The sequence below is a fragment of the Marmota flaviventris genome, chromosome 17, assembly GCF_047511675.1.
Source record: "Marmota flaviventris isolate mMarFla1 chromosome 17, mMarFla1.hap1, whole genome shotgun sequence".
NCBI classification, from domain to species: domain Eukaryota; kingdom Metazoa; phylum Chordata; class Mammalia; order Rodentia; family Sciuridae; genus Marmota; species Marmota flaviventris.
Window position 1 is genome coordinate 34,518,388 of NC_092514.1, and position 20,140 is coordinate 34,538,527.

The 20,140-nt window shown below is 46.4% G+C and overlaps 1 protein-coding gene across 1 annotated transcript; it reads right to left on the reverse strand.

The window, feature by feature from the left end:
- Nucleotides 1–5,811: 5,811 nt before the first annotated feature.
- Pipox (pipecolic acid and sarcosine oxidase) lies at nucleotides 5,812–19,777 on the reverse strand. Its single transcript, XM_027924555.2, has 8 exons — nucleotides 19,664–19,777; nucleotides 17,004–17,152; nucleotides 8,679–8,892; nucleotides 8,225–8,407; nucleotides 7,819–7,965; nucleotides 7,308–7,466; nucleotides 6,654–6,729; nucleotides 5,812–6,364 (listed from the first exon to the last, which is right to left on the reverse strand). Exons 1-8 carry the CDS (start codon nucleotides 19,775–19,777, stop codon nucleotides 6,234–6,236), a joined length of 1,173 nt encoding a protein of 390 aa, XP_027780356.1. The 3' UTR covers nucleotides 5,812–6,233.
- Nucleotides 19,778–20,140: the final 363 nt, after the last annotated feature.

Genomic DNA, 20,140 nt, shown 5'->3' on the forward strand with positions numbered 1-20,140 from the left:
TCCCTAAATTGTTGAGGCTGGTTTATGAACTCATGATCCTCCTGCTTCCGCCTCCCAAACCACTGGGATTGCAGGCATGCACCACAGCTCCTGCCTGGCCCCACTCCTTTTTTGTTATGAGATGAAAGTCTGGCTAAGTCGCTGAGGATGGCCTCAAACTTGTGATCTTTCTGTTTCAGCCTCTGGAGTTGCTGGGATTACAGGTAAACACCACTGGGCCCAGCTCCAATCAATGTTGAAATTTCCCTGATTTTATTATAATTTTTAATATATATTTATATATGTGTTTTATTTACATATTTAGTATACATATGTATGTGTGTTTATACGTAAGAGTGTGTGTGTATGTGTGTGTGTGTGTGTGTGTCCGTTTGTTTAAACCAAGATTGAGACGAGATTGAGCAGCTTTAGAGAAAAAAAAAATACTGTGCTCAGGGCTTTTTCTCCCAGGAATTCTGATTTAATTGGCCTTGGGTGGGACCCAAGCATCATATTTTTTAAAGCTCCCCAGGTGGCTTTAATGTGCAGCCAGGGTTGAGAAATGCTCTACCTTTCCCCCCATCAGGAGTCTCCTGCCAACTCCTCCACGTTGAGGCTGTTAAATACTTCTCCCTGGCTCGAGCCAGGAGGTTCGGCAACTCCCAGGGCAGTTGGCACTAAGATGCCTCTTCAGACAAGCTGAGAGCTCTGCATCTTCGGGTCCTTTTTTGAGTCCTTTCCCCTATGCATTCACATACCGTGTGCCTGTTCTTTCCCTTTCTCCCCTAATATGCCTAGTGCTTGTTCTTGCCTTGCAAGCATAGCAGATTTTTTTTTTCCATGAAAATAGCAAAATTCCTGCCTCAGGAAAAAGTGAGAACTTCCCCGGGGGCTCTACTCCATGGCTGCTCAAGTGGCTGTGTGAGGAGCTGGAGCTGAGCGAGGGGCCTGCCGGGGACTTGGCAGGAGATATAAGGGAAATCGGGGATTTGTGTGGGATTTGAATTCAGCACATTTGGGGGAATCTAAGAAACCGGTCTCTCCTTAAAATGTTGGCCCCAGGAACATGTTGGGGAATGACGCCTGCACCCTTAGTGCTCCCAGCAGAGAGCCCACTTCCCACAGCAGCCATGCCTGTCCTCCATTCTTCTACCCCCCATCCCCACTCGCCTTCTGGATATGTTCCTCCCTCCTGTGTCCCCCACTCCATGCCTCACTGAATGTTGGTGAAACAAATCTAGTCTAAAATAATGAGCAATCAACTACCCTGATGCTTGGGGCAGGCTGGGCAGGGCTGGGGGTGGGGGGGGGGCGGTGCAGGGAGCTGAATCATTTATAAAGCTTAATAAAGATGCAGATGAGCAATGCGGACCAGGAACCCCAGAGCTGGGCTTATTCATTATTCAAAGTTATGTAAATGCCATTGGGTCCTGCATGTTAGAATCCTGCCCCCTGTCCCTGCTGCCTCCAGGACAGACAGATCTGGGCCACTTTGTGCTTCCCTCTCCCCACAACCTGAGCCCAAATACCCATTTCTTACCCTACCACCAGGGTAATAAGATTCCTAGACACCCCCCCCCCCCGTAGTCCACAGTCTTCCAAAGGTTTTGTGGGGAGCCCTGGCCTTCGGATGAACCTCTGTATACTCAAGCAGATGGGCTTCTTCTCATTGTTTAGAAGGAAAGAATACCCTACGAGCACTTGCGGACCTGTTTTAATATCTCACATATCTGCCCAATGGGATGGATTTCCTGAAGTCTAACCTAAATCCCTCTTACTGCACTGAAATAACCAAATTCCCTTTAAATTCACTTCTCCCTGAGAAGTGAAAAGCAGGCCTCCAGTTTCTTTCCAGCCTACTGGGTCCAGGCTGACACTTCCTGGTTTGCCTCCTTAAACCTTTCTAGATCATTGAACTTCTTCCAAGTAAGACTCACATCCTTTAAGCTCTGAAACCTGTTCCAGGATACCACCCTCCGGGGAGGGTTGAGCTACTATTAACCACACCAAGTATCTCCTCTCTTCCACACCATGGCTACTGATTTGTATCCCACAATCGCCTAGCTTCGGGACCCAGATTACTTCCCCCACCGCCCCCCGACTCTCCTCCCTCTCTGCCAATCTTTCCCTAGTTCCCCATCAAGCCCTCATTTGTCAGTTTGGTGAGGCTGAGAGATGAAGAATTGGGTCAGAGTAGCGATGGCATCGATTGCCTCGGCTCTCCCTCCTTTTGGGGACTGGCTCTCCTCCCTCCCCACCCCAGTCTATTTTTAGGCTGCCTCTGTTTTCCCTGGTCTGGTTGGCAACCACACCAGCCTCTTTCTCTTCATTGCCCTTATCTCTCCCCTGCAGCCTTGTGCGGACCCCAGTTGCCCTTCCAGAGGTCTCTTCTTGTCTGCCTGATTGATTCTGATTTCCTTCCATCTTGAAGATATGCAGGGCCTGTCTGAAAGGAAATGCCTGGCCACCCTCCGGCGGCAGAAGGAAAGCAGCGAGCCTATACTGAGTGGCCTGTTTGGGCCAATCCTTCAGCAAGTCGTCCTCCGACCCCTTTCGAATTGCCCTTGGCCTTCCTCTATGCCCATCAACCATTCCCTACAGTGCCTCTCCCCTTTGCCATCCCATCCTACCCCCACTAAGAAATTCCCACTTCCTCCCACTTGGGCCTTCCTGCCCCTTGCCTTTGACTTGGGGGCTGCGCAGCACCCCTGAAGATCTGCACGTTTCCAGTCTCCTCTTCTCCAGGTCCTTGCCTTACTCCGTTCTTTGCTGACCCCAACCTACCCCACTCGCCCACCCTCTCTCTGCTGTCTCCAATACACACACAGGACTCTCCAGCAGAAGATTTCACCAGCTCCGACAGGGCTTGGTAGCCTCCCCCATTTGTCCTTTCTCAGCCTCCACAAGACATTGGTCCCCTCCTTTAGCTGTCACCGACAAGCTGAATAAGGCTGGATATTTTGGAAGGGGAGCTGCAGCTGGCTGGGGGAGGAGGATGGCACCAACAGAAGAGGCAGAGAGAGCCACAGGCAGCAGGAGCAAGAGGGGACAATCCTAACACCTTCTCTCTGGCTTGGTCAGCTTGACAGCTGCTAGGAGCACATCTGGGTCTCTCTCCATATCTCCTTTCTCTCTTCCCCTCAATACAACTCTTGACATTCTTTTACCTGCCTCCAGGCTCACACCTTCTCCTCTTCCAAATCTCCTCAGAGCCCTCCCTTAGGCTCTGGGTGTAGCTCAGTGTTAAAGAACTTGCCTATCACACGCAAGGCAATGGGTTCCAGCCCCAGCACTGCAAACCCCTACGCCACACCAGTGGGACTCACCCTAACCACCCACTGAAAAGGTCAGAATCCCCCTATCACTCCCTGTCCTCACTCTGCTCTGTTTTACCCCAAAGCAATGATCACTTTTTAATATATGACATAATTTATAATATGTATTGCTTCCATGTCTTCTTACTGAACTGCAAGCTCTATTAAAATAGGAATTTTTACAATTATGGTCAAATACACATAACATAAAATGTACCATCTTGGCCATTTTTAGGTATCTATAGTTCAGTGGCATTAAGTCTATTCACATTATTGTGCAACTGCTCTCCAGAATGCTTTCCACCTTGCAAAACTGAAACTTTGCACCCATAAACAAAACCCCGTTTCCTCCTCCTCTCAGCCCCTGCAACCACCATGATACCCTCTGTCTCTATGAATGTGACCACTGTACTGGTATAAAATAGAATAGTACAGTGTCCATCCTTTTCTTTTTTTAATATTTTTTAGTTGTTTTTTTTTTAAAGAGAGAGAGAGATTTTTTTTAAATATTTATTTTGTAGTTTTTGGCAGACACAACATCTTTGTATGTGGTGCTGAGGATCGAACCCGGGCCGCACGCGTACCAGGTGAGCACGCTACCACTTGAGCCACATCCCCAGCCCCAATATTTTTTTAGTTGTTGATGGACCTTTATTTTAATCATTTATTTATATGCGGTGCTGAGAATAGAAACCAGTGCCTCACACATGCAAGGAAGTGCTCTTCTACTGAGCCACAACCCCAGCCCTGACTGTCCTTTGGTGTCTGGCTTATTTCACTTAGCACAATGTCTTTGAGTTTCATTCATATTGTAGCATCTATCACAATTGTCTTCCTTTTTGATGCTGAATAGTATCCTGTTGTATGTACATACTACATGTTTTTCATTCATCTATCAATGGACATCTAGGTTGTTTCCACCTCTTGGCCATTGTGAATAATACTGTTCTACACATGGGTGTATAAAATAATCTTTTGAGCAGGAAATCATGGCGCGTGCCTGAAATCCCAGCTACTTTGGAAGCTGAGGCAGGAGAATTGCAAGTTAGAGGCCAGCCTGGGCAACTTAGTGAGGCCCTGTCTCAAAATGAAAAAGAGCTGGGGGGCTGGGTTTGTGGCTCAGTGGTAGAGCGCTTGCCTGGCATTGGGTTCAATCCTCAGCACCACATAAAAATAAATAAACAAAAGTAAAGGTATTGTGTCCATCTACACTTAAAAAAGAAAGAAAAAAAAAGTGGTGGGGATGTAGCTCAGTGGTAGAGTGCCCCTGAGTTCAATCCTTAGTACCTAAAAAAATAATAATAATAATAATTTTTGGAGACCTTGTTTTCGATTCTTTTGAGTATACTCCCAGAAGTAGAATTACTGGATCATATGGTAGTTCTATTTTTTGAGGAACAAACATATTGTTTCAGAACAGCAATTTGTCTCTGTTTCGTTTAGTGATACATCCACATTGCCTAATACACTGCCTGTTACACAGCAGAAGATAAATAACTATCTGTGTAACTGAATGAATGAATGATCTTATTTGACACTCACACACCCCTATAGTAATGTCAGTATTATTATACCCACTTGACAGAGGCTGAGGTTCAGAGAACCACTTGAGATCACCCAAAAAGCAGATTTGGCATGGAGGTGACAGGGTCACTGGCTTTTATATCTCACTGGAGAAATTCTAGTACATGTGCCTAGACCTTTAAGGACTGAGGCAGTTAAGAGCAATTGCCTGCGTTGTATTTTCCTTGGGAATATTTTGCCTCCTGTTCCTATTGCCCATTCTTTCACACACAGTGACTCCTCCTAACATATCTACCCCACCCAGCTCCAGCTTTCCTCTCTCCAAAGCATTTAAAATCCTGTTCTCCAGGATGAAACTGGACCGATCGGGGTGGGGGGGTGGAGTCCCCTTGCTTGGGTTTCACCTGAGTGCATCCAAGCCTTGCCTGAGTCCCTGTTTATACCCTTTAACCCTCCAGCCACCCTGGGGTCATTATGAGCCCGTTCCCTTCCGAAGCAATTAGTGCAAGGAGGCCAGCCGCCTCAGTGCTGATGCTGTTTCATTAAGTGGGAGCAATGCTAATGATAATAAAATGGCACATTTAACATTCAAACATTGAACAGGGTTTCTAAGCGAGTGTGTCTCGCTCCTTCTTTCTGGTATAACAGTTCCATCTTCATAAGGACCTGACAATACACCTTAATGAGAGACTGGGGAACTGAACATCTTTACAGATCTAGAGAGGGGATGAGGACGAGACAAAGAATTCAAAGAAAGGGGGTGCTGAGAGAGCGTGGAGAGGGATAGAGATTCTGTGGATGCCTAGGGTAATGGATTCTATGGTGCTAATTTAGACAATTAGAGCCTGTGGGAAATAAGGTCATACGGAAAAGAAAGCCCACCGCAGACTTTTACGCAATGCAATTATTTGTTTGTTCAACAAATCTTTTTCAGGAAGCATTTATTGTGCAGCTAGGGTGAGATAGTATGGGAATTTTTTGATGGAGGATGACTCTAGTTTTAGGAAAAGGAACCCCAAGGGCATTAGTGATCTAGGTCTTTTGTTTACCCTCCCCTGGGCAAATTTAGCCAAATCCACCCCATGTTCATCGAATGTCCCCAATAAAGAGAATTTTTTTAACAACCGTTTTGGTATCCTGAGCCAGTCCCTATGTCACTTCCCTATTGAAAGATCCATCTCAAAGGTCCTTGCTACTCTGAGATGATGGAACATCTAATTGGCTTTCCAGGAGGGAGAGAGAAGGTCATTGAAATTGGGGAGCTGTCTAGAGAAAGAGACAGACTCAATTACTTGGTGTTTGCAGGGATTTCAAGAGAAGCAGGAGTTTAAAATGATATCCCGGGGCCTTTCTTCCATCTGAGAAGTCCTCCCCAGCAGAGGGCTCCTGAGCACAGAAGGGGGTGGTGGTCGAGGGTCAAAGATGGGCTTTGTCCAGGCCAGAGAAGCGGCTGATTCGAAAAGGTGTCAGATCATAGGATGGTGTTAATTTCATGCTTAATTCATACAGAATCTTCCCCACAACAGGGGACAGCTTGAATCCATGCCCTAGAAGGAGGAGAGCAGATTGTCAAGCATCCTCAGGGACCCAGAGTTTGGGCTCTGGAGATGTTCTCCACTTACCCAGAGAGGGCTATTTTTCCTCTTGGTCTCACCCCAAAGCTAGAAATCACCTCCCGCCCTGGGTACCCCTTTTCTGCCTACCCAGCCTCCTTATACATTCAATGTCCAGGATTTTAGCCCTGTGTGGGCAGCTAGGAGGGTAGAAAATACCATTTTTCCTGGCACTGAGGTAGGTCAGCTTGTGGGCACCCCTTCCCCTGATCCTCATGCTCACCAGAGAATCCAGCACCAATGACAATGTTGTCATACTTCGGGTGGCGATCGAGAATAAAATTCTTATCAGGGGTGTTCTAGAAAGAAACAACACACTTGTCTCTTTTGAGGATGGGGAGGAGGAACTACAGGCTCTGACGGGAAGGAACTAGGCTGGATTTCTTTCCAGAAAGAACGAGCTGGGGCACATGCATGCTTCCTGGGGACCCGTCTCCACTCTGGGTGTGCCAGTCTTCCTCATTCATCCATCTGTTTCTCTCCTCCTATTGAGCTATGAACACAGTAGGTGCTCAGATCATCTTTGTAAACTAACTTTAGTCAAGATGCCTCCGGCTCTGGTGACATCTGTCTCTTTTTTTTTGTCCCCAAAGTCCTGCTCAACTGAAGCATCTTGCCACAAAAATCTTTTAGCACTCTCCTGGGAAATATAATGAAGGACTACCAGGCATAAACTAGTTGCCTAATGAAAAAAAAAATACAAATAAACCCTACCTTTCTCGTGGAGGTGAACCAACCCACAGAAATTAGCTCGCTTGTTTGAAGCACTGTGTCAAGTGTCAAATGGAGTCAGGCCTGGCCAGCACAAGGTCTGTCGGTCTCCTTCCTCTGTTCTCCAGAGCCAGAACAGGCCTGGCGAGACCACCAGTCCCCTTACCGTGTACATGCAACGCTCCATGATGTCGGGCTCCGGCCTCAGGTCAGGTAAGTGGTCTCTGACAAAGCGGCACAGGATCTGGACATCTTGGATGTCTGAGAAGGCTGTGGGGCAGTCCCGCTCCTCAGGGTCCACACTGTTGCCATGGTGATAGCAGACCTGGCCCCCATCAGAGCAGTGTGGGCGGTGATGCTGGCCTTCCACGTGCACCAACCAGCAAGGGGAAGGCGTGGACACAGGATGTCCCCATCCATCATGACATATACAATGTGGCCACATGAGGTTGCCTGGTGTCCATCCCTGCACCCACCCTATGATTGCAAGGAAAAAGCTCCCTTGGCTTGGGTCTCTAGGCAGCTGAGGATCTCATGCTGCAAACAGCAAATAGTAATGAAGTAGATTCCTGCTGCTGTCCACTGGGACCTGGGGGAGACTGTGAAGGGGCAAGTTAGAGCAGCTGCCCCAGATCTATATGGGTACCGAGCTGTCCTCTCCTGACCTCTCTGCTCACCTTCATCAGCCCTGGGTACTCTCCTGCAGGCAGCCCATAGATGTGGTGGGGAGCCAGGTCGAGGCTCAGGAAGCATGGAAAGGCTTTGGACACGCTATAGCTCCCAGGAACCTTCTCTCGCCAGTAACACACATTGATCAGCAGTGTCTTGAGGCAGGGGAGCAAGAGTGTGAGAAAAGAAGAAAACTATGAAACACTGTTGTCAGTGAGAGCAGTCTCTTCTGGGGTCCCGCATCCTTTCATACATCTGTCCTTGTCTTATCCAATTTTTTTGTTTGTCTGCAGTACTGGGGAACTAAACCTGGGGCCTTGCACGTGCTAGGCAAACACTCTACCACTGAGCTACACGCCCAGTCCAAGGCTTCTTCTCTTAAGCACTGACTCTCAGTCTTCCGGTTTCTCCTACCTGGAGAGGTAACTCAATTCCCAGGGGACGGAGGAGCTGGTTGGTCCAAGGACCTGCAGTAATGATCATGCTCTTGGCTTGGTAGCTCCCAGAAGTGGTTTTCACCATGACTGGTTGCCCGGGTCTTATCTGCATCACCTTCTCCCCATCCTGCACTGTGCCTCCTAGCTGGCGAATCGCTTCCTGACAAGACAGAGCAGGAAAAGGTAAATTAGTTGTGTAGGTGGCTCACCCTGGTGAACAAAGAGCCCTTCAGTTAGGGCAGCCACGAGGCGGCAGAATCTAAACCTCCTCTCCCAGGTTGACAGCACCAGTAGGGTATATACAAATGCCCTGTCCCAAAAGTCAAGATCAAAGCCAGCAGGGCAAAGGCCCTCACCCAGAAGGCTGGATGATTGACACCCAGGATACCCAGAGCAGGAAGTTGGATTGTCCCAATGCTACACATTATCACCTGGAGGACCCTGAGGGCCTTGTCGGCATAGAGGACACCTCCGGACTTGTCCAAGAGCCCTACTTCTCCCCTGGTGAACTGAATATTTGGGAAACGTTGCTTTAGTTCTCCAGATGAAAGATACTGGTGTTCTATCCCCTGCCTTGACAGAGTAGACTGCATTGTCTTTAGTTCTGGATTCTCTTTCATTGCCAGCAGCAGTAGTTGAGTCTGCCTGTTAGAGAAAAGACAAGGCTATTTGGGTGAAGGTAGGTGTCAGAGACCTTTGCGTTCATTCTTCAACAAGTTTCTCAAGTGAAAGAAAGTCACAGCCTCACATTCAAGAGCAGGACTCTCATCAGAGTCCTGGCTTCCAGCCCATTCCCAAGTTTGCCATTGGCATTCACTATTTGTTTGCTTGTCCCTTCATCCTGCCCTTGAGAGCAGAGATCCTAAATTCTCTTTCATCTTCCATCCCTTGAAAATGGTAGATGTGCAATCAGTTTGATAAGATTTCTTCCCCTTCCTCCCATCCCCTAAACTACTCTCTATGTTGATCTCTCTTTTCTGTTTCTCTCCCACCCTGATGTTCCTTCTCCTCTTCCCTTTTCTCATCATATATTTTTGTCTCTTCCTGTGTGTCTGTTTGTCTTTTGTTTTTGTTTTTTTAATATTTATTTTTTAGTTGTAGTTGGACACAATACCTTTATTTTATTTATTTATTTTTATGTGGTGCTGAGGATCGAACCCAGGGCCTCACAAATGCTAGGTGAGAGCTCTACCGCTGAGCCACAACCCCAGCCCCTGTTTGTCTCTTAGTTCCTTCTCAGAAGCTGCTTGTTTTGTGGAAAAGGTCCTATATTAAGAGATCTGGCTCTGCTTCTAACTCTGGTGTCACCTTGATATGACCTTGATCTGGAGACTTACCTATCCAGGCCCAGATTCTTCCTCTGTGAAATATGCCTGTTGGACCTTTGGTGGTTCCACACCAGGATAATATCCCCCTTCTACCCAGGGACAAATGGAAATAGCATGGGCCATATTTACATTTGTCACATAGCTGGAGTTCCCATTCATATTTAGTGGGCAGACATCAAGGACCCTAAATCTGCAATGCTTGAGAAGATCCCACCCCAAATGCCAACAGCGATTTCATGCACAAACCCCCCATGGATGGTCTCTCTGGGCTCTAGCAATAAATTCAATGATTCTCTGATTTTGTTTTCCCCTATACCTCCTTCTGTCCTTCTTACTCTGTAAGGGATTGAAAGATGTTTCTCTTTAAATGTTTCCTGCTTCTCTATCAAAAGAAGCTAGAACTCTCTGTGGCAGGGGTGGGGGGTACTGTTTAAACAATGGGATGGTCCCCCTGGGCCCTCGGGAATGGTCCCTCTCAATTTCGGCAGCCCCACTGACCAGCGGCATCCTGGTACATCCCCCAGGTTCTGCGTATAAAGCTCGTAATAGCCTATAATGGAGTCTCATGGATATTACATGCTTCCAAATCCCACATTATCTGGTTGGGGGGATTAAAGAGAAGATTGGGAGGGGGTAGGGACACAGCAGGCCCGGGGGCCGGTGTCAGTACACAGAGCCGCGCAGCGTGCCCAATCCATTTGCCATGGCCCCCGCCTACCCGGCATTCATCACTGGTGAGATAGCAACGCCAGCTACTGCCTCTTCAGAACTCAGCAGAGGAAAGACGCTGTAGAAATCCCCACCAGCCAGGGAGACAGCCTCTGTTCTGTGGTTCCCAAAGGACTTCAGATTGGTTTTCAGGTAATGAAAGTTGCCTAGTAAACTTTTTGGTCAACAAGATAACTAGAAAGCCACCCAGGAGGTTGGGAGTGTAGCTCAGTGGCACTTGCCTAGCATGTGTGAGGCCCTGCATCCAACCCACAGCCCTGCAGGAAAAAAAAAAAAAAGTCACCCACGTGGGTTTTCTGTTTTGTTTTGTTTTTGCAGTGCTAGGATTGAACCCAGGTCTCTACACATGCTAAGCACGTGCTCTACCACTGAGCTATACCTCCCAACCCCTGGTGTATGTACTTGTTCCCTGTTTCCCTGATGAGGTCTTGGCTGGGTAGCATTCTGGGAAAGACCTGGCTTACACCTCACCTATGCAGATATAACGTCAGATCTCTGGCTTGGAAACTCCACAGCAGCATATTCCAACTCCTTCCCGCCACATAGCAGCCTTGATCTCTCGTATAGTCTGAAATTTACTTTCCCTCTTTTCACCCTTCTTTCCCTCCTGCCTTCCTTCTTTCCATCTTCTTTCTTTCTTTGAAATAAGAACTCTTACAGGGACGTACTCTATAGGAAAAATGAACTCATGCCAAGACAACGGGCAAATCTGTCGAATTATGAAATGCTGAGTGATGTTCTAATTCCCAAGCTGTCCTGCGGTGGACGAAGGGGGGAGCTCCCCATCCCTAGGAGTAATCAGCAAGCTGATTCTGCCGGTGAATGTAATTGTGCCGATTGTAATCATTTTGCTCCAGCTCTCTGCCCCTGTGGCATTTATTTCTTAGCCCAGATATTGATCTAACAGTGGGAAATTTTCCATCTGAATTTGTGATGCCGGACCCTCCCCTAGTCAGAAGACGCATTTGGGAAATTCTCATTTTCCGTGGATCACAGCTGAGCTATTTGGCCTGAGGGAAACCGTGCGCTGCTGGAGAAATGCCTTGGATTGGAGAGAGATTTTTGACCATTATGAGCAAATCGGAAATAAATGTAAAACACTGCCTGGAAATGCAAAGGCCTGTCATTATGGGAGATAGGTGAGAGGCTCCTATGGGAAATGCTCAGAGAATTGGAAATCAGTCAATCAAAACCAGGATGGGAGAACGAGCCTTTTCCCCCCCAGTATGAAGACAGATGACTTCCATGGACAGATTGAAAATCATTTAAGTGCTTATTTTCTTAATGGCTTTTCCTAGATCCCAATAAATGGACTGCTTGTTCTGCATCCGTTTCTCACTCATGTGATCCAGGCCTCCCCTCTTCTTTTTCTGCTCAGACCCAGGTTACAAAGTTTGGGAAGGAAAGGGTGAGTAGGGACAAAGGCATCTTCGGGGAGAAAAAATGACCAGGAAATGATTGGCCAGGGCTGGCCTGGAAAGGAGGGTCTGAAACCAGCCCAGGTTGCCAAGGAACCCTAGAAATTTTGTAGCTCCCACCTCCCAGAATGCCCAGTGGCTGTGTTGGGAGCATTAGGTATGAACTGTACCTTCCTCCCAGCCCCAGCACTAGGAAGAGGTCATTGAAGATTCCTCCCAAGGGCCTTATTGACTCTTCGGTGGCCTCACTAACACCTATGACGTGACATACAGAGCTGGAAATCAGGGATTTCCACAGGTTTCTAGTGCGGGACAGGGTGCAGGGTGGTACTGGGAGGAACTGGTAGGGGAAGACAATTCTTCCTGCATCTTCCGCCTCCCATCCCAAGCTCCAGCGTTCCCCTGGCATGATAAAAGTGCCAGGCAAGCCAGGTCTCAGAGTCACCTTGGGGAAGGGACTTGGTAATGGCTGCTGTCTTTGTTGGGTTTTGGAGGCGCTCTCTGTGTTTCATCTTCCGCTCAGTGGGCCGAGGTGGAATTGGTTAACAAAGACTGCTCCAGGGAGGGGATGTGGCTGACAAGCCAGACACTTCGCAGACACAGGAAGCAGCAGCTGCGGAGGGGGCCACCAGGTTCTGCCAGCAGCTGTACTGCCTACGGCTGTGATCTTGTCTGATATTGTCAGCGAAGCAGGGGCAGCTCGGGTCAGGAGCTGGATAGTAGGACTCAAAGGGAGAAGGAGGGGCAGGAAAGAGATGGTCCACAGCGCTGGGCTTTGCTGTTGGTATCAGCATCCTGGCTGTACAAATCACAAAAGATTCAGACCTTGTGATCTGACACATGTGTCATTGTCTGTTCCCAGAATATATGCAAATATTCGGAGCCCACCCATGTTTAGTATGCCGCTGTCACTGGGAAGCAGCAGAACAGAATAAAAAGAATTGGGCAACCACCTTAACTACCAATTCCTAAAGATGTTGGTTTTTTTAATCATCATCAAATGGCATTAAGTACACTTATTTCTATCAGTTATATTGTGCCGGTTCTTCTAGAAGAATCTAGAGAGAAATAAGAACCACAAAGATGATGAATCACTTAGAAAATCAAAATTAAGAGTAAAAGCTAAAGCAATTTGAATGGCATTTATCCCAAAGGTAGACAGCTCTATTCAGATGCCATTCTGAGAACGGGAAATATCTATCTGCTCTGTTTCTACTGAGGATAAGATCCAAAAAAATTTAGCATGCCTGAGTAAATTAGGATAGCCATAAGAAAGAACTTGTTAATAGAATAATAACAATAATAATAACACTTAGCTCGCTACAGCACTTTAAAGGTTTTTAAAGCACATTCACATTACTCTTCATTTGTCTTAATTGGGGCTGTGGGGTGTCAAAATAGTTTTTAATACAGGCTATGAACCAGGCGCCATGACCCACTTCCTCTAATTCCAGCGACTTGGGAAGCTGAGGCAAGGGGGATTGCAAGGTTGAAGCCAGCCTCAGCAACTTAGCAAGACCCTGTCTCAAAATAAGAAATAAAAAAGGGCTGGGGATGTATGTAGCTCAATGGTAGAGCGCCCCTGAGTTCAGTCCCCAGCACAAGGCGTGGGAGATACAGGCTATCATATTTTCATGTCTTTAAAATTACGGTAGCAGTCTTTTGACCTGGGATGATTTAGGCATGAACTGGTTTGGAGACAGGGAAATGAGTGAATAACATAATCATTTTGTGGTATCTTCTAGATCAGGGACCAACAAGTTGCAACCCAAGGATCAAATCTGGCTTTCTGTCTATTGTCATCTGGCCAAGATGATTTTTATATCTTTAAATGGTTTAAATAATTCTTGGGATCAGAAGTGTTTAAATACTTGGGAGCAGAAGTGTTTCAGAATCTTCTGGATTGGGGGCCATTATTAAAAAATCAAAAGAAGAGCTGGGCGCAGTGGTGCATGCCTGTAATCCCAGCAGATAGGGAGGCAGAGACAGGAGGATCATGAGTTCAAAGCCAGACTCAGCAATGGCAAGACACCAAGCAACACAGCAAGACCCTGTCTCTAAATAAAATACAAAATTGGGCTGGGGATGTGGCTCAGTGGTTGAGTGCCCCTGAGTTCAATTTCCGGGACCAAAAAAAAAAAAAAAAATCTAAAGAAGAATAGCATTTAGGACACAAGAAAATTATATGAAATTCAAATTTTAGTGTCCAGAAATAAAGTTTTATTGGAACACATCCAGGTTGATTTATTTACATCTTGTCTGCATTGCTTTCACACTGTAACGACAGAATTAAACAGTGGCAACAGAGACCATATGGCCTGAAAAGCTTAAGATACTTACCAAGTGGCCTTTATAGAAAAAGTTTGCTGACCCCTGTTCTAGACTGAATATAGTAATTATATGATTCACATTAATGCACAATAATGGACACCTATAGTCCCAGCTACTCAGAAAGCTGAGGCAGGAGGATCCACTGAGCCCAGAAGGTCAAGGACAGTCTGAACAACATAGCAGACCTCTTTCTCAAACAAATAAATAAACAAAAACCTGCAACAGAGGCAGGAGGATCAACAAGTTCAAGGTGGGGATGAAACCCCTGGGTTCAATCCCCAGTACATTGGGAAGGGGAAAGACCCTGACTACTCAGGAGTAACCCTCTTATAAGATAATAGGGAAAATTAAATGAGTTTTGTATTCAGGGCAAGTTTCCCTTGTCCAAAATACTTGGGATCAGATGTGTTTCAGATTCTTCTGGATTTGGGGCCATTTTCATATAATGAGATGGCTTGGGGATGGGACCCAAGTCCAAACCCATAATTCAGTTATGTTTCATATACACCTTATGCACGTAACCTAAAGTTAATTTTAGTGCTCCTGCGTTTTGACTGACCAATCACATAAAATCAGGTGTCAGATTTTCAACTTACAGTATCATGTTAGTGCTCCAATCAAGTTTCAGATTTTGGAGCACTTAGAGTTTTGGATTTTCAGATTAGGGGTGAACAGCCCCTAATTTCTAAATTAATAAATGGTAAAGATGATGACGATTTTCTGGGTACTTTTCTAAACCCATTATATCCTTACCCTCACAACAGCTCCATAGAATAGATATTATTATCCCCACTTTACAAGTGAGAAAACTTATTTTACTTATTTACAAGTGAGAAAACTTATCCCCATTTTACAAGTGAGAAAACTGAGTCTCACAGAGGCTAAACAACTTGCTCTCAAACCACACAGCTAAGTACATAAGAGCTGAGATTTAGAAATAGGCCTGACTGGTTCCAAAGTCCTTCCAAATCCCTCACCTGCCAATTAAGAGGATTATGAGATTATGGGAGTCTCCTATCCAAGGGTCTCTTTTTCCTCTCTTCTGCAGTCATTCCTGTGGCGTCTGTGATTGTCTTCCCTTTTGTCTCCTTTGTGTTTTGTTTTTCCAGGTGCTGGAATGGAACCCAGAGCTTTATGCATACTAGGCAAGTGTTCTACCATTGAGACCTTGTATCTTTTTTTGTTTGGTTTGGTGTTTATTTTAAGAGGGCCTAAATTGCCAAGGCTGGCCTCAAATTTTTCAATTATCCCTCCTCAGCCTCCTGAGTAGATTGGGATTACAGGTGTTTGTCACTGCATTTAACTCCTCCCATCCTTCTTCCTTTATTGGACAATGGACCCTGGATATGGCTGACCCAGAATAGGTAAAAAGAACCAACAGTTATTGAAAGTTGCTAGGAAACTTCACAAAAGTGTCATTTAATCTTCAGAAAGCTCCATGAGAAAAGAGAAGTGAAGAAACTTTTCCAAAATCATATAGCCGGTAAGACCTAGAGCACAAAGTCAGACTCAAGCTGTCAGGCTCCGAAAATGTCTCCCTCTAAAAGACTCCAGACATTTGCTAGACATCCCTTGGTCCTCCGCTGGGAAGAACTGTACCCTCCAAGGCCTCGGGCATTTCTCCTAGTCCAAGACATTCAGCAGTATTCAAAGATGACTGCCAGGGAAGGGTCCCATTTCCAGGCCACCCCTCAGCAAGACATACTCCTTTATTTGGGTGCTGGGTGCATTAGCTGCCTCTGAATAAGTCCTTAATTAGCTGCCCTGGCTGTATTTGCATAATGGATTTCACTTCTCTTAAGTTAATGGTGTTTTTGCAACAGAACAGTAACCTTTTGGTTCCTGGCCATTAAAATAACTGCCATCCTGTGGGGTAGAGCCAGGGTTATGTAAAGGAAGTTCAGCTGAGAATCACAGAGGAGGCCAGAGGGGAGGCAAGGGTGGTCAAAGTTCCCATTGCATCACAGGTTTTCTGCTTTCTCCCCCTGGATTGTTTGAGAAGGTCAGCAAGGAACTTGAGTCCTAAGGGTTAGAGAGAGCCACAGGAGCAACAGGGAAATAATAGCTTCAAGCCACTCCTGGCAAGCATTCTGGCATGAGGAGCACCCCATGTTCATTTGGGAGGTGATATTAAGAGAGAATGAAATGAGTTTATAGGGTTTTTTGCTTGCTTGTTTTTGGTCTAGATGGACACAATACCTTTATTTTTTTATGTGGTGCTGGGGATTGAACCCAGTGCCTCACTCATGCTAGGTGTGCGTTCTACCTCTGAGCTACAATCTCAGCCCCAAGTTTATAGGGTTTTGATGGGAGGTTGAGGATCCAGCATAAAAAGTTAGGATACTACAGTGCATATAAAACATTGGTAGCATTGGCGCACACCTCTAATCCCAGAGGCTCAGGAGGCTGAGGCAGGAGGATCACAAGTTCAAAGCCAGCCTCAACAACTTAGTGAGGCCCTAAGCAACTTAGCAAGATTCTGTCTCTAAATAAAATATTAAAAAAGGCTGAGGATGTGGTTCAGTACTTAAGTGCCACTGGATTTAATCCTTGGTTTAAAAATAAAATAAGGATCAAGAAAGCAGCCTCAGCCTCTACTTAAACCACAACCCTACAAGAGAACTTTGTAGAAGTATAAATACAAAGTCCAGCAGGTGCCAGACAGGCCTGCCCAACTTTGGGTATCTGCCCACTGTGTCTCTCCAACAGTTTTCCTAATTCAAGCTCTGTTGGCCTTGGACCCAAGGTCTAACCCATTCCTAGAACTCAGAATTTGGTAGGAGCCAGTTGGACCTGTGCGATGATAACGACAGAGTACTGAATTCTTCCAGGTGACTGGCACCTGCATCTCACCCATTGCATTTCAAATGTTCATACCCTTCCTTTTCACAGGTTAAAAGCACTTCCTGGTATGGGGTCCCTTGATTCAAGGAATTCCTCCCCTGCCCACCTGTGCAACTGGGTTCCAGCCTCCTGCTCCAGCTGGGCCCAAATCCGGTAGCTCTCATCCATCATCTTAGTGTAGAAGTCTTCAGCATAGGCCTTTCGGATTATGCGACTCTGTCCATGGGAGCTTCCTCGGGAGTGTGGAAGAAAGAACTGAAAGTGGAGACAAGGGAAGCCATTTCCTCTGATGCTACATCCCTCTTTAGGGCCCGTCTCATTCTGTGCTGTCAAACAAGAGCCACTTATTCTTCAAATATTTTCATATAAGCTTTTCGAATTCTCTCTCAGCTGGGCGGGCACAGTGGCACACACCTATAATCCAGAGGCTCAGGAGGCTGAGGCAGGAAGATTACAAGTTCAAAGCCAGCCTCAGCAACTTAGTGAGGCCCCAAGTAACTCAGTGAGATCCTGTCTCTAAACAAAATACGAAAAAGAGCTGGGGATGTGGCTTAGTGGTTAAGTGCCTCTGGGTTCAATCCCCAGTACCAAAATAAATAAATAAAATTCTCTCTCTCTTTTTAAAAAATTTTAGTTGTAGATGGACACAATATCTTTATTTTTTTTTTTTTTATGTGGTACTGAGAATTGAACCCAGTGCCTCACACCTGCTAGACAAGCGTTCTACCACTGAGGCTCAACCCCAGCCATCTTTTTTTTTTTTTAGTACTTGGGGTTAATCATTGAGCCACATCCCAAACGCTTTTTATGTTTTTATTTTGAGATAGGGTTTCGCTAAGTTGCTTAGAGCCTTGCTCAATTGCTGAGGCTGGCTTTGAACTCACGTTCTTCCTGCCTCAGCCTCCCAAATTGCTGGGAATCTACTGCCTCGGTGATTAAGGTAGAAGTTCTCCAGTAACACTAAACTCATCATTCTTTTTGCAAACATCATTCACATTCCACAAATCCCTTTTTTAGCTGGTCTCCAGTTGTCTTGCTACAATCTCATCCACTTGGACTTACAGAAAAGCAGAATTAGAAAAAACCTTCCAGATTATTCTAATCTAGCCCCCCTCATTTTATGGATAAGGGAAACAATGCTATTTCTCTGTGGCTTCAGATCACTCAGGATAGGAGAACTATCCTGGGATTTAGCAAAAGATGAGAGTTTCCTGAGAGGATGAACCAGGAATCCCTTGGGCTATGAGCAAACTGATAGAGAAATGAAGATTTCTAACTACTCAGCTCATTACCAAGAAAAGTACACCCTAACCAGCCTGGAGAGCTGTAGGCAGAATGGCAAGGGAGAACCCAGTGAGGCAGAGCCTTTCGCATGGTGGGCCTGCACTCCACTCCCAAGGACCCTTCAGACACACAGAGTCCACCCACATATGCAGTGGTTACTGTGGACAGCACTGCATAGGGTCACCTTTCCTTTAAGGAAAAATATGATGTGCATCATATTCCTGTGCATCTTACCCTGTGCAAGAAGGCTGCTATTGTCACCGGAGTAGTTCCCAGGAAGGGGGACCTCCACTCAGAACAAGTGAGGTCCTTGGCATACATGATGGAGAAGAATTTCAGCATGTACTAGTCAGAGACCCAGATTTATTTAGGAAGCAGATACAAATTCAAAGGAGTACGCAGGGCCATCTCAAGAGAGAGAGGTCTTTTGGGGTAAAGCAAGGAATATACATACATTCAAGGGAGAATATGGGCCATCTCCAGAGGGAGAGTCAGCAACCTCTTAGTCTGTTAATATTTATAAAGGAATAGTAGCTAGGGGCTAAACTAGAAGTAGAGTGAGGGCGGTTACACAATTTCATGCCAGTTTTACCTCCTCCCCACTCCCTCTCTCTTTTGGCAGTACTAGGGATAGAACCCAGGGGCATTCTACCACCCAGCTACAACCCTAGTCCTTTTTATTTTTCATTTTGAGACAGGGTCTTGCTAAATTGCTGAAGCTCACCTCAAATTTGCAATCCTCCTGCGTCAACCTCTGGGATTCCTGGTGTGCACCACCACACCCACTTCGTGCCAATTTTTGTATCACTTGCCCATTGCCCCCACTATGTTACTTCTTAACAAGCATGGGCCAAGGGCAGGGGCTGGGTGGCTCATAGGTTGTCTGCTTTGCATTTCAAAGATTCATGGGCATTCCCTGAATTCCAAGGATTCATGGAGCTGCACTTCTGAGACTTAGTTGATCTTTCTTTCTCTGTATCCCCAAATTCCTATCTCACTACTACTCAGAGGAGGCAGAATAGACAGAAGCTTCTGCTGGGTTTGGGGATAAGAAGTTGATAAAATTCAGGAAACAATCCTACCTCTTTGACTAAAACATCAACCCTTGCCCCTAGGCAAAATTATCTTTACTTAAGTTTACCCAGAGCAGAACTGATTATTTTTCTGGGCTGGATCAACCATTTGGGCACAAAAGACTGGGAACAAGAATAAAAAGAACACAGCCTGGGATACTTCTCAGTCGTGGGTAGGAACCAAGAGACAGTAAAATGAAGAAATGTACCTGGAAGGCCTGCAGGGGTTGAGGGAAAGTGGAACTTTGAATCGTTATGAAACACAATATTAGCATCTCAACTACAGACTGCCTAGAATTTGTGACATTTGGGGTCCTTTGGCCTCACTCATAACCTCTTAGCTCTGGGAAACCCTCCCTAGGAGAGGAGAGAGACACAGTCCTTAAGGTCCGAAGGGCAGACACAGTACCTGCTCCAGCAGGAGGACTCTTTTCCCGTGTTTGGCCAGGTGGTACGCAGTGAAGCAGCCCTGGATGCCTGCCCCGATCACAATGGCATCCCAGAGAACTTTCTGAGTACCCATGATGCCCACTTAGCCCTCCGGCCACAGAGCCCACGAAGGAGAAGGCAAACAAAGGCAGCACCAGGCTGCAGGGAGAGCAGGAAGGCAAAGTCCAGCTTGGCCAGTGTTCCCACAATCCCCTGGGGCTGTGTCCGGCTCCTTCCTCCTCCCTCCCCCAAAGCCTGGCACAGGGCTTAGCCTCCGCCCCCCTGGCAGAGCAGAGCTGGATGGTCTGATTTGTGAGGTTTAGCCCAGCTCAGCTGCCAGCCTCACCCTTGCATCCCTCTAGCTTTCTATTCTTGGCTCAATTATTGTCATGCAAATGGGCTCCTTCCTATGCCACCTTCCTGTCTCATTATGATCTTTGTCTCAGGACTTCGGCCC